At 41.1% G+C, this 14701-nt stretch overlaps 1 protein-coding gene across 1 annotated transcript; it reads left to right on the forward strand.

Annotated features, from left to right (window-relative positions):
* Positions 1-2679: 2679 nt before the first annotated feature.
* On the forward strand, positions 2680-8667 carry rgs4 (regulator of G protein signaling 4). The gene is made up of 5 exons (XM_080887601.1): positions 2680-2854; positions 3170-3277; positions 4567-4631; positions 6434-6597; positions 6969-8667. The coding sequence occupies exons 1-5, from the start codon at positions 2811-2813 to the stop codon at positions 7212-7214; spliced, it is 627 nt and encodes a 208-aa protein (XP_080743727.1). The 5' UTR covers positions 2680-2810; the 3' UTR covers positions 7215-8667.
* Positions 8668-14701: the final 6034 nt, after the last annotated feature.

Genomic DNA, 14701 nt, shown 5'->3' on the forward strand with positions numbered 1-14701 from the left:
GGTCAGCTATGAGACAGTACCTTACCCGAGTCTCATTGCGTCACACAGTAATTCAAGGTCTGTGTGTAATTTGCTGAAATTTGTAGCGGCACATTTTGTCCCATATTGACAGTTCGATGACAATGAGAAGTGGAGTGGGTTGAGTTCAATAGGGTCAGCCGGTTTAGTGCTGCACTGCCGTTTCTTGGAGTTTGACTAAGTTGGTTGTTGTTTTTATACTTGATCAGAACTGTCAAGATTATTGACAGTTCTGATCTACAGTAAGAGGAAAAACTGAAGTTCTCAGTGCTATAAAATGATCTTCTAAGGTAGTGAGAAAAGTAGTGAGGAAGGCAAAATGTAAACAAAACAAAATGTGTTTGATATGGTTCATATTCCGCACAGTTATAGAACTTGTAAACACCCCTTTCTGTGGCATTTAATGTGCAAAAGCACAACAGCACTATAGGAATAGTAAGCTTCTCCTCTTTTGTCTTAGATAATTAGAGTCCCATTTCTGATAAGGTTGGAGATTGCATAAGCATAGTGGTGTGTGGTCACCTTTTAAAAACTACTTACCCTGACACACACCTAATAACGGGTGATTAAACAAAACAAACAGACCAGATAAAAACATACCCTTTCTGGTTAAAGAGAGTTTATACACTTTTATGGTGGTAAGATATTTACCATTAACTGACAGCAGTGAAAGAAATCAACAGCTAAACTAAAGCATATTTACAGGATGAAAAATTATAAGTAAAATACCTGCATGCAAAACCTAAACTAAAAGCATTCCTGTGTCTCTTTTTGAATTTGCTCTCTGACTTGCTCTCTACCTGTCCTTCATAGAATGTTTTAGGATTAGGTTTATTATAATGACTTCACAAGGTTAACCTGCTGCTTTCTACAGTGCATTATTAAACCACATGTATTCAATGACTTTGACTGAGCTCAGAGACTCAGAAAATGAAAAAAACTGAAGAAGTTTAAAAGACAGAGAATGTTGACTCTAAACTTGCGCAAGTAATTTGACGAATGAAATCAGGGTTGTGTAATTATCAAAACAATTGTTTTTTCTCACATGTACTGTCTCTGGAGAGACATGCCGAGTTTCATATTGAACTCGTCTGCTCATATCAAACTCTTGCTCTTGTCATTGTGGGAGGTGGTCTTCCCTTCTTGGTGATCTCAGATGTTTTTCTTGCCATAGTGCTAAAACAGTTAATACACTCACACATCTTGAGGAAAATGATTTGTAATGTATCCACTGTGATAAAAAACTACAGTATAAAATGAACATGAGGAATATAATAGCTGATCTGAGCCTTGCTAACAATAGTTCAGGGCCGGCTTTTGTCAGCAGGACATGGCCACACCTACTATAATGACAGAACTTCGATGTGAAAGCTAAACATACTGTAGCTTTAAGAGAGAAAAAACCGCATCCTTTCCTATAGGTTGCTTTCACTTCTTTGTCACTGTAACGTATCTCTATTTTTACCTGTAACTAGCTAAGCATTGGCAGCATTTTCTGTTGTTCTGACTACGTGTCCATGTGATATGTGCTATATGATCCCCGACTGTAGACGTCCACAGAGCTAATGGCACAGTCAAACCACCACTGAGAACCCAGAAAGTGAAACTCTGAGTATTGTTTTGTATTTACAATTATAAACCAAATCCTGAAATGAGAAACCCAATGAGGACAATTAGAATTACACAGAGAGACAGTTATTCATTTATGGAGGAATGGCAAAACTGCATAATTACTTTTCAGAATGATTCATTTTCAGGCTGTAAACTCTTCAAAACAACAGCTCCAAGGTAGTTATCATGTCATGACACGAGTTGCTAAGTAGAGAGAAAAGACTGATTAGCAGTAAGCCAACAAAAAGGAGACAAACAGTCACAATGGCTGCAGTGTTCATTGGAACTAGCCTCAGAGAGTGCCAATTAAGAACGCATCGGATTAAGTCCCATATTGATGCTTTTAATGAAACCATTACTGTTTTCCGTAACACAAAATAAACTGTCATTCACGATGCTTATTACTGTATATTATAAATGTTATAACATTTGTGTCTGGTAGGGAGTTGTGGCTTACACCCTTTTTGATACAAGTGTCCTGTTGGACAGATCTACTTCACAACATTCAAGGCAAGTATTGATTTGATGAGATTATAATTGAATCCTGAAATCATCTAATTTACTGAAATGTGTTTATTGCATGCATCACATTATTAATAATGCTATGTAGCACATAATTCTCTTTAGGTACAGCAGTATAAAAATGGTTGTTAATGCTTGAATATAAACACTGGCTGCTGTAAGCTGAGTTGACAGTAGGTCCAGCAACAAAGGTCACATTTTCCAACAATGACCTCACAGAATACATTGAAAATAACAATTTCCAGGTCTGGATTTTAGATGTGCTCAGTTTGAAAAAGCTCTGTTTTTTTCCACGTGATGTATGACTTCACCAGTTTCTCTAATGCCTTAAATCCCTCAGTGGAAAACACCTTTTATTGTGGTTACATACGATCCCATCTGTTGTAAATGTTCCCCTATTTTCTCTCCCTCTGTTCCTCCCTCTCTGTTGTCCCTTTCTAACTGTCTTACACTCCCCCACCACTCGCCCGTCTGGTGGGATTGTCAATCCATTTTGGAGGTATAAAACCACTGCTGGGGGTGGAGACAACCACAGCTTGCTGTGTGATACTGAAGGACTCTTGCAAAAACACTGCTGCTCACAACCGTGTGGTTGCCTCTCTGTTGTCATTTAAAACAACAGAACTGACTTTGGATTTTTAGATTTTTAACGTTCCATCATGTGTAAAGGACTTGCAACACTGCCTGCGACATGCTTGAAAAGGTAAGTGCAATATTCCTTGAACAACGGGTGGATAAAAACATTAATTCAGGAAAAAATAAAGACAGAAAGAGAAAAAATTAAAACATTGTTTTTGAATATGATGTGTGTACATGTAAAAAATGAAAGAGCTGTTATTTTACAGCAGCAACTCAAAATCTCAATTTAAACATGGAAAAAGAGGAACTAGCTGACAAGCTGTTAACCACTTGTTTACATAGATAAAGGAAGTCTGTGCGCAGATATCACTAATGGAAACACACTGACATTTTCTGAAATGCATTTTGCTCACGGTCCTCTCGTTCTGCCTCTCCACAGTGCCAAAGACATCAAGCACAAAATAAGCTTCTTACTCCAGAAGCCTGAACCTCAAGCAGCAGATCAGAAGCAGATGAAAGAAAAATCAACCACAGCTGCTGCAAAAAGGTTAGAGGAACAAGCCTCTCTCAGCTGAATTTGCTGTTTAAAAGATGTGTTCTATGCGCTAAGTCGCACATTGAGCCTCCTTCGAAAGAGAGAATTTTTATGATGAAAACTAAAACCAAGCCTGCCACAAATGCTGACTTAAAAAGTATATTGTGTTTCCAATCTGAAGGAGTTGAAACTGCTTAAAAATGTGATGGCGGTGTCTGTTTGAGATCAGTCTCCTTCAGACTGATGCAGAGCTAAATTAAGTTTGTTTTTGACTTTAAACTCAGTGACTAGCGCCTAACACGGTACAGATAAGAAAATCCTGGCTCGTGCTTCAATTCAAGTTGCAGACCCTTAATATTGATGTGCCTCTAAATGAATGACTGAAACTCGCGGGACATCTCTGTTATCTGAGGCTTGTTGGGAAAGAGATAGGGAGGTGATTAGAAAATAGATGGATGGATCTTTCCACGTAGAAGATGAGCTCACTTTGACGCAATAGGCTGAAGAACCATTTCATTTCATGGAAAATAAATGATTTAGTACTTTTTTTAAATATATTGGACCAGTGGTATAGCCAGTGCCTCCTGTAATTGGACATAGATGTGATGACTTGTGTGGCTAACAGTCATTAAACTTTTATAGTTGATAAATTCTGCATAAATTCTGAAATCGAATTATGTTACCGAAGAGCACAATCTATCAGATTTCTCTACACTTCCAGAGCACGTCTTCCCACGGGAAGCCTGTTATTGTTCTTTATGAGAACGTTTGCATTGACCCTGCTCGCATTGACCTTTGCTTTTTAGCAGCATCCCGAGACAGCTATGGATGATCAATATTCAGTTTTCCTGCTAAAATTGCACAGCAGCAATATCAATCACTATGCACAACACAAAGACTCGATGGCGCTTATATAACCTTGTGCATAATGCAAATTATGATTCTAAATGCTGATTATATATTGGTCTTTTATAACTGAAAATGATCATTTTACTATAGTCCGGGCTTGCTGCTGTCAGATGACGTGCGTTGGCATGATTTGATTTGCTGTCATTTTGATAATTGCATTTTTGCGACTGGGATTTGAATGTGTCGTTCTATTTACAGCAAAATATATCTCATACAGATATCTTTGTTTTGCTATGTTGTTAAGAGATGTTTGGTGGCTACTTCACCTTTTTAGAGAAAGTACTACAAAAAGACTAGATTAGAGATAAGGTGAAAATGTCCATATGTACTTTATGTAAAAATGTTTTTCTGTGCAACCTTACTTAAAATGGCATTGATCGTTTGTGTTTTAGGGTGCCTAATACAGCTGAGGTGGAGAAATGGAAGGAGTCTTTCAGCCATGTGCTGAACAGTGAAGGTAAGTGTTACATTAGTTTCACTCATAAAAGACTGGATCTGAATCAGAACAAGTCAGATGAGGCTTTTAATCCAAAGCTAGCTGGAAGAACTTCTGACTTTGGCATCCCAATATTAATAATGCCATCAGCTGTCCGACAGAAGCTTCACTCATTTGTTCTCAACAAAATGTGCCTGTGGCTTTATATATTTAATCATTTTCATGTAGTACAATACAGTTGCAATCATGGGAAATACTGGCTTTAGCATATCACTGTAAGGGTTGACAGTAAGGCTTTGCTAATCCCAAAAGTGATGCTGAAAATCAAGCTGCAGCGTAGCAGATGGTTGGGTTTGGCTAATTAAGTATCATCACTGTGCTCATTACTGCTGTTAAAAGAAAGTTAAGGGGACTTGGCTGGGACACACAAACACGCAAATGGAGCACACACACACACACACACACACACACACACACACACACACACACACACACACACACACACACACACACACACACACACACACACACACTCACACTCAAGCACTTTCCAGCACATTCTCATGCTCTAGCTTTTGCTACGTGTCACGAGGCACTACTAGAGGGCCTCTCAGGGCGTGCTGACCAGTGCAGAGTGTGCACGTGTGTGTGTGTGTCTCTGCGTGTGTCTCTGTGTGTGTGTGGATGCATAAGACCTCTGAGAATCATATTGTCTGCGTGTGCATGGGGAGCAACGGCCTTGCAGAAACCAGCGGAGTTCTGACCTGCGTCTTTCCATGACCTCCAACATAGTTATGGCTTCCTTCTGCTGTCCCTATTACATCTGTCAGCTGCTACTGCTCCTTCATTTGTTTAACATATTAAGACCTCAAAGGTCTCCTCAAACTCTTCTTGTAGTCATGTTAGACATATGAGACAAGATGTAGCTTTTTAATATAAAGTAAATCAGTGGCGTGTTCGTGTCATGCTACAAAGCAATGTAAAACTCCAGCACTTGGACACGCTGCCAAAAAATAAGGCTGGTAAAATTCTTACCCAGCACTCGGAACTTCTGTATTCATGATTCATTTTTTTCTGGCAACTAATGTGCAGTTGGGAGCTGATTAAAACTCCTATTGGGGAGGTGGCATAATTTTTGACTAAGTCTGGGCAGGTTCTGCTACCTGAAATTGGACTGCTCTAGCTAATTCTGCTGCATTATTCATCAGGCAGCCAGCCAAATTAGAAAATTTAGACTGGCTTTGATGAGTGCAAAGGCTGCCACACCATTATATTAGAGCATTTATTACACTCTGGTGAGGCTTATTCATTTTGCTTCAATAACACACTGCTTTATCTTTTTGGCAATGCTTTACAATGACGACAATGTTTAAACCGAGACTTAATTAAACTTTGGTAAAGACTTATTTCACAATAAAAGAATAGTCTTTACTAATCATTTGTAGTGTTAAAATGTATGTTTATATAATTAAATTGCGCTGTGCCACAATTCTGACCAAAATTGTATCTAAACCTAAGAAAAAAACAAACAAGGAAAGAAGAATTACACAATCGCTATGTCACTGGCCTACTTACATGTGCATGTGTGTTACAAAGGTCATCTGTGAACATGATCTTGATGGTTACTGGGAAGTTCCAGCTGGTTTACAAAAAATTTACCAACTAGTAAACAACATTACTAATTGTAATGTTATTAATTAATAGTTTATTAATAACAAATATATATTAACTAAAGTTATTAAGTTTAATAAATAAATAAATGGACTATGTGGCTGTTGAGTACAGTTGGATCAAAAGAGACACATTTTTCTTTCTGTGTTTAGTGGGTCGCACAGTCTTCACCAGCTTCCTAAAGTCGGAGTTCAGTGAGGAAAACATGGACTTCTGGATGGCTTGCGAGGACTACACGAAGACTGCACCTACCAAGCTAGCAACCAGAGCCAAGCAGATCTACCAGAAATATATTGGTGCAGATGCTCTTAATGAGGTAATCACAGCACTACTGAAATAAAATGACAAACAAAATCAATTTGATTAATAAGAGTAAAATCCTTCAACATAAAAAGAAGATTACTTGCTGGGCAGGTAAAATATGACTCACCACACCCCAATACTATACCTGAACATTTACCTTCAAGTAAAAAAATAGTCCACCTTTACTTTAAGATATCTTTCTACTTTTTTCACGTCTTCATTTTGTTGATAAGCCCATGTGTTTCTCCTGCCTCGCATCAGCAATGATCTCTATTACCAAAAACAGTTGCTGTTTCTCTGTGGCAGCTTAAAAGTTTAGGCTCTTGATAAGTGAATACATTACATCAGTATGTTTCACTTTACTTTCGTTCTGTGACCTTTTAGGTAAACTTAGATGCAGCGACAAGAGAAAAAACAAGACAGAACGTCGAGAACGCCTGCCCTTCTTGTTTTGATGATGCCCAGAAGATGATCTACACACTGATGGAGAAAGACTCCTATAGGCGCTTTCTCAAATCCAAACTGATCCAGGATCTGTGCCAACAACAGAGTAACGCTGCTCAGGAGAAGAAAGAGAAGAGAAGCTGTGACATGGCTGACAGCAGTCAGGTGTTAGCTGGTGGTGCTTAGTCAGGACGAAAGAAGGAAAAGCTTGAAGGAGGTGCCAAAGATCGACAGTCAGTTAGGGCTCACAGTGGGAATGATAGGTTTGCTGGGGTGTCCGGGGTTTCTAGATAAGGAAGGAAGAATGGTTTTGAAGATGTCTGATGAAGGTTCATGTGAGGTCGTTTTCTTTTCCTTCTGTTTTTGATACTTGCTCTTTATTTCTGGGCTTATGTGGTCACTCTTGTAAATATTTATATATTTCCCATTTCTGCATTCATCAGGTGAAATGTTCTACAGACTGACTGAATGTAAATACATCATTGCATTGTGACATTTTCCTTCTGGATTCTTTGCAAAACACAATCTGATCTAGAAGCTGTGACCAGGTTATCTTGATACTTAGAACAGAAAACTATTGAAAGCTACCTCCAGCCAACAGACACGAAAACTGGTGCCACTGGAACATTTTCTCAATGGAACGGCACAGATTACTAGTTTAGCTATGTACAGACCTGAATATTTAAATTAATACATCAAGCACTTTTTAAAATAATGCCCCAATTCCGTTGTGTATAGGAGTAGAGTCTCCAAGTTTAAATGTTGTACAATTTTATACAGTCATAAATGTAAAGTAATAATTGATCCTGGTACAGCTGGAACAACAATAAAGTAGCACGTATACTGTAGTGATTGGCTTTGCAGTTAGTTTTAGGTTTAGGGTCACAGATTGGTTATTTTCCATCATGTTGACTTATGGCCTCACAATGTAGTGGTAATGGAAAAAAAGCTTTATATAGTCATTTGAAGTTCCAACTCACTATTTAATACCATATGTTTGTACAACAGCCCATGGTTGACACTGATGTCTGTTTATTCACGTGAGTAAAACCCGGTGTATATCTCAACACTTTATCATGGTTACAACTGCCTCTGCTGTTTAAACATCCTGACATGATCTCTGCACTGTGAAAACACCGACTGACTAGTTCTCGTGGGAATTTTAGGCATGTTTTAATATTAGTAGAAGTAGTAATTGTCATAGAGTCATGACGCAGTTATGTTAAACGGAGTAGGATATTTTTTTAAAGAAAACCACCTTACCAAATTTTTGGTGGCCACACATTCTACAATGTCTTATCTAAATGTATACTGTGATGATAAAAAACTACATATTATATGTAAAAGAACACGTGTCTTTGTCCTATTTCTGTATACTCCCAAATGTGCTTAATGATGAAAATCTGTGGTTGTATTTACATTTTTGTTTTTGAGCTTTGGTGATGTCACTTGTGGAAAGTGTTGTGGAGTTGTACTAGCTTGCAGATGCTCTTTTAAAATGTAAAGCTGAGAGAAGGTGGCAGTCAAAATAATAGCTGTCCTCTGCACCTACTAGCTGATTAACACAAGTGGTGAAATTCTCCTGTAACTATAGGTAACAAGATATGAAGTAAATAAATGTGGCATGAACAGTATGTTTGTGTGTGACATGTTGGAGGATAAGCTCAAACACACACTTCTTTGTTACACAGTTACACTTCTTATGACGCATCAACCATCAAACATATTGTGCCATATTAACAAGTGGATCACCAAGGACATGAGGATAGATTGATTATTAAAATGACATAATTTCAATTAATGCAATTTAATATTATTTCAGATTTATAGATACAGTTCCAATTCACAACAATTCTCAAAAGGCATTTAATGATTTAAGGTAAAAACTCAAATATATAAGAAAAACCCAACAATCAGATGATCCCCCCTGCAACTATGTGGAGGAAGAAGTACTTAGAAAATCATCATATACGGTAAATGTAAGTTCATTTATGCTATTTTACTGAATCAAAAAAAAAACATCTTAAAGGAAATTTTAATGAAGAGCAATGATTAAATTAATGTTTAAATAAAAATTGTGTTATGCAGCATTGGTTTTAAACTTGACTGATAACATTTTATTTCATGTAGTGATCAACACACGTTGATGCCAGTTGACTCTTTTTGTTGTGATGTCTAAAAGAACGTTTCCATGACCTCATCACATCTGTCCCTTCATAATCAGACAGTAATCATCTATAATCAGCAGGGAAAAGGTGGTCTCTTCTATATCTAACATTGATTGCGTAACGTCTGCAGATTATAGATGATTATCAGAGGGTAACGTTATTATCGAATAATTACCAGAGAACATTTCACACATAGGAAAGACGGGTTTCATCAGGATTCGATCATTTTGTTATGAAAGCATAATTTATAGAGGTGTTTAATACACTGTTAATAATTTACTAAACAGTTTAAATTTTAAACTTCAAAACTTACAAGAAGCTAAAAATAACCTTCAGAGCTCAAGCTCCACTTTTCATACACTGGACCAACTTTTTGTTTGGATGTGCCTCATTGAAGTGAACAGTGTTTACAGCATCTGTGTTCATACCCACTGCATAAAGATGCCTATTTAAGGGGAACATATCTGAGCAACTACACAGTAAATAACTAATCAAATCTAATCTGGGAATCTAACTCATACAGACAAGGAGACGGCAAACATGCATAAATATTTGCTTTTGGGAAATTCTGTCTGCCTGCTTTGCTGCTTAGTAAGAGCACAAAAATAGAATATAAAGTGCCTTGATTCTTTAATAGAGGCAGAATCTCTAAAAATATTTGAATTAATACTTAAAGAGCATCCTTCCAGATGAGCTTCAAATTGGGATCAGTGGTAGCATGATTGAACTGTTGTTACGAGACTTATGTTGTTTAAGGTAAGATTCCTTCCTGTGGAAAGTTTCTGCAAACACAGAAAGAAAAGAATGCACACATAGTTGTGTCTGCACAGACACACATTCTCGTTTCTGTCTGATATACTGCTGTACGTCAGCCGCAACATGCAGGAATTCTGCAGCTTGAGTAAATCACAAAAAAGTGATAAATCCACTGGTGTGCTTGTGTGAATATTTCTCCGTCATCTAAAATGTATGGGAGTGAGAGACAACAAGTGAGGACCAGGGATGAGGAATCTGGATAAGCACACTTAGGGCTGGAGCTACAGTACCACTGGCTAACATTTTTCTGATTTCATTCAATACCAGTACTGGGGCACAGAGATGGAAAGGTCCAAACACGAGACAAAATAGTTCATTAATCAAGTATTTTTTCTGGTCACTCTGATGAAGGATTTGAGGCGTTGTGAATTAAAGTCATGCATAAATTTTATTTCTTTAGTTGTTCCAAGAATGATTCCTTCTTTAAGCCATTTAATTATAAATACAACATAATATTTAGCTGTTGAACTGTTGAAATCAGCTCTTGAAACTGTTTTTTGTAGGCTGCTTTGGGAATATTGTATTACTACTAATATAGGACTATTAAACATGTCATTCTCTTAAGAATGGTCAATATAAATGAATAAAAATTAAATCATCATAAAACCGTTTATGTTTAGTGGCCTACGATGGACAGGCGACCTGCCTGGGATGATAGCTGGGCTAGGCTCCAGCATGTCTGGCACCCTGAATTGGAGAGATGGTTAAGAAGATGAATAGATAAACTGATGGATGTATTATGACAATTAACACAGAGCTCATTTGTCCCTCGTAGAATTTTAGGAATCTAAATATAGTGAGACACGCTCTGCTGTCGCGAGGATCAAGGTTGATAAGAATGACACGACTACATTTAAAAGGTAACTTGTAGTTAGCAAAATGTAAACTTTTAGCTGTGAAACTCTAAAATGCTTAGTAGAAAAACTTCTCTGGGTTTGTTTTTTAAAATCTTATTAATAGTTAAGTAATATCCATTTTACATAAAGCCTATTGATTGAGCCTATTTGTTGTGTAGCCTATAAAGCTGGTCCACTGTTTAGGTTACATATTATATTAACAATTCATTTTATTTATTTATTCTTTACTCTGCACCTTAGTTCATATCCTCTCTTAAGTACCCTCACCTTTCTTTCTTTTACTTCTATTATTCATTATTTATATCCTTATTTATTAAAGAAGGAGTAACGTGAAATAAGGCAAATGCCCCCTGTCAAATCTGACTGCCTGTCCAATCTATATGCTCTGTGGGAGTACACGGACTGCACTTATACTCTCAGCATGAGCTGTTGAGCAAAACTTTGGCCTTTCATTTTGGACCCACTGTCACTGTGGTAGAAATTGTAACCCTGCACAGTAACCTTTGAGGATAAATCTTAGCAGAAGTTTCAAAAGAAATGCTGCAGTGCAAAGGCAGCTTCATCGGAAATAAATGAGAAAACTCAGTCGGAAACTGAAAACATTTTGGATTTTTGATCCTTTTTCTGTTTTTGGTCCTTTGGCTTCACATCCTAGAATTAACCTCCCTAAGCGGTGAAGTGTCTCTGCTTCTCATCCATTCAATCACCAAGTAAAGTTTGCAGCCTGTCATTGAAACTCACCCCTTATTTCCTCCAGTAAGATGTTTTCTCAATGATTCAAGGACTTATTCTGATGACTAATCTCAGCAGCTGATTAAAAACATCAGAATCAAAACAAACCTCCACATTTAAATGCTCATGTTTCAAGCAACCTCTCCGTGAATCGCTACCTTATCGTGGTGGAGGGGTTTGTGTGTCCCTGGGATCCCAGGGGCTATGTTGTCTGGGGGCTTTTGCCCCCTGGTAGGGTCTCCCATGGCAAATTGGTCCTGGGTGAGGGACCAGACAAAGAGCGATTCAGAAGACCCTTATGAAGAGAACATCGAGGGAACAGTTTATCCTGCCCGGGATAGGGTTACCGGGGCCCCGCCCTGGAGCCAGGCCCGGGGAGGGTGCCCGAGGGCGAGCGTCTGGTGGCCGGGCCTTAGTCCATGGGGCCCGGCCGGGCACAGCCCGAAGAGGAGACATGGGCCCATCCTCCCGCAAGTCTACCACCTGCAGGAGGCGCCATAGGGGTCGGGTGCATTGTGTGCCGGATGGCGGCCAGGAGCGGAGGCCCTGGCGGACTGATCCCCGGCTGCCAAGACTGGCAATAGGGACATGGAATGTCACCTCTCTGGTGGGGAAGGAGCCTGAGTTAGTGCATGAGGTTGAGAGATACCGGCTAGATATAGTCGGGCTCACCTCTACGCATGGCTTGAGCTCTGGAACCAGTCTCCTGGAGAGGGGCTGGACTCTGTCTCAGTCTGGAGTTGCCCCTGGTGAGAGGCGGCGGGCTGGGGTGGGTATTCTAATATCCCCTTGGCTTGCTGCCGGTACGTTGGGGTTTTTCCCGGTGGATGAGAGGGTTTGTTCCCTGCAGCTTAGGGTCGGGGAACGGGTCCTGATTGTCATCTGCGCTTATGCGCCGAGTGGCAGTTCAGAGTACCCAGCCTTCTGAGGCAGTTAAACAACTCCTTGGGGGCAGAGCCCCTGGTGTTGATGAGGTCCGCCCCGAGTTCCTGAAGGCTCTGGACGTTGTAGGGCTGTCCTGGTTGACGCGCCTCTACAATGTTGAGTGGAGATCAGGGGCAGTACCCCTGGACTGGCCGACCAGGGTGGTGGTCCCCATCTTTAAGAAGGGAGACCGGAGGTTGTGTTCCAACTACAGGGGGATCACACTCCTCAGTCTCCCTGGGTAAGTCTATGCCAGGGTGCTGGAAAGGAGAGTTCGTCCGCTAGTCGAACCTCGGATACAGGAGGAACAATGCGGTTTTCGTCCTGGTCGCGGAACACTGGACCAGCTCTTTATCCTCTCGAGGATACTTGAGGGTGCATGGGAGTTTGCCCAACCAGTCTACATGTGTTTTGTGGACTTGGAGAAGGCATTCGACCGTGTCCCTCGGGGTGTCCTGTGGGAGGTGTTGCGGGAGTATGGGGTGTCTGGCCCATTGCTACGGGCCATTCGATCCCTATACAACCGTTGTAAGAGCTTGGTTAGCATTGCCGGCAATAAGTCGGACTCGTTCCCGGTGGGTGATGGGCTCCGCCACGGCTGCCCTTTGTCTCCGGTTCTGTTCATAATTTTTATGGACAGGATTTCTAGGCGCAGCCAAGTGGCGGAGGGCTTTCACTTTGGTGGCCTCAGAATCTCATCTCTGATTTTTGCGGATGATGTGGTTCTGTTGGCTTCATTGGGTGGGGGCCTCCAGCTCGCACTGGAACGGTTCGCAGCCGAGTGTGAAGCAGCGGGAATGAGGATCAGCACCTCCAAATCTGAGGACATGGTTCTCAGCCGGAAAAGGGTGGAGTAATAATAATAATAATAATGGATTGGATTTATATAGCGCTTTTCAAGGCACCCAAAGCGCTTTACAATGCCACTATTCATTCACTCTCACATTCACACACTGGTGGAGGCAAGCTACAGTTGTAGCCACAGCTGCCCTGGGGCAGACTGACAGAAGCAAGGCTGCCATATCGCGCCATCGGTCCCTCTGGCCAACACCAGTAGGCGGTAGGGTAAAGCGTCTTGCTCAAGGACACAACGACCAGGACAGAAAGCCTGGGGATCGGTTACAGATGCGCTTCCCAACCCCCTGAGCCACGGTCGCCCACTCCGGGTCGGGGATGAGTTCCTGCTCCAAGTGGAGGAGTTCAAGTATTTCGGGGTCTTGTTCGTGAGTGATGGGAGCAGGGAGCCGGGGATCGACAGACGGATTGGGGCTGCAGCTGCAGTAATGCGGACGCTGCACCGGTCTGTCGTGGTGAAGAGGGAGCTGAGTGTAAAAGCGAAGCTCTCAATTTACCGGTCGAGCTACGTCCCTACCCTCACCTATGGCCACGAGCTGTGGGTAGTGACCGAAAGAACGAGATCGCGGATACAAGTGGCAGAAATGAGCTTCCTCCGAAGGGTGGCTGGCCTCTCCCTTAGAGATAGGGTGAGAAGTTCGGCCATCCGGGAGGGGCTCAGAGTAGAGCCGCTGCTGCTCCACATCGAAAGGAGCCAGCTGAGGTGGTTCGGGCATCTGACAAGGATGCCCCTTGGGCGCCTCCTAGGTGAGGTGTTCCTGGCATGTCCCACCAGGAGGAGGCCCGGGGCAGACCCAGGACACGCTGGAGAGATTATATCTCTTGGCTGGCCTGGGAACGCCTTGGTGTTCCCCCGGATAAGCTGGAGGAGGTGGCTGGGGAGAGGGAGGTCTGGGCCTCTCTGCTTAGGCTGCTGCCCCTGCGGCCCGGCCTCGGATAAAGCGGATGAAGATGGATGGATGGATGGGTTTGCAACAGACCCTTACTAAGCACACTATGAGAAAGCTATTACTAAAGACTATTCTTAATTAAATCCACCAGTCAGTCCTGAAATTATTTCTGTTACTAGAAAATTCAGCAACTTCACATTAATCACATCACACCATTCACACCCTATGTTGAAACCTGGCCTCTTGCTGACAGTAAAAAATGCCCCAACAGTCTGCTAACTAGACATCAGACTTTCGATGGAAGACCACAAAAATTCAGTGAAATGTCACAATTGTATAACACTGATGAACAACGTGCAGATTTGGAAAAGTGTGTGCAAGGCCAGCTGTTGGCATAAACACTGTCAGTGGTTTGTTTTTGCTTGTTCTTC

The sequence above is a fragment of the Rhamphochromis sp. 'chilingali' genome (assembly GCF_963969265.1).
Source record: "Rhamphochromis sp. 'chilingali' genome assembly, chromosome: 7".
In the NCBI taxonomy this organism is placed as follows: Eukaryota; Metazoa; Chordata; class Actinopteri; order Cichliformes; family Cichlidae; genus Rhamphochromis; species Rhamphochromis sp. 'chilingali'.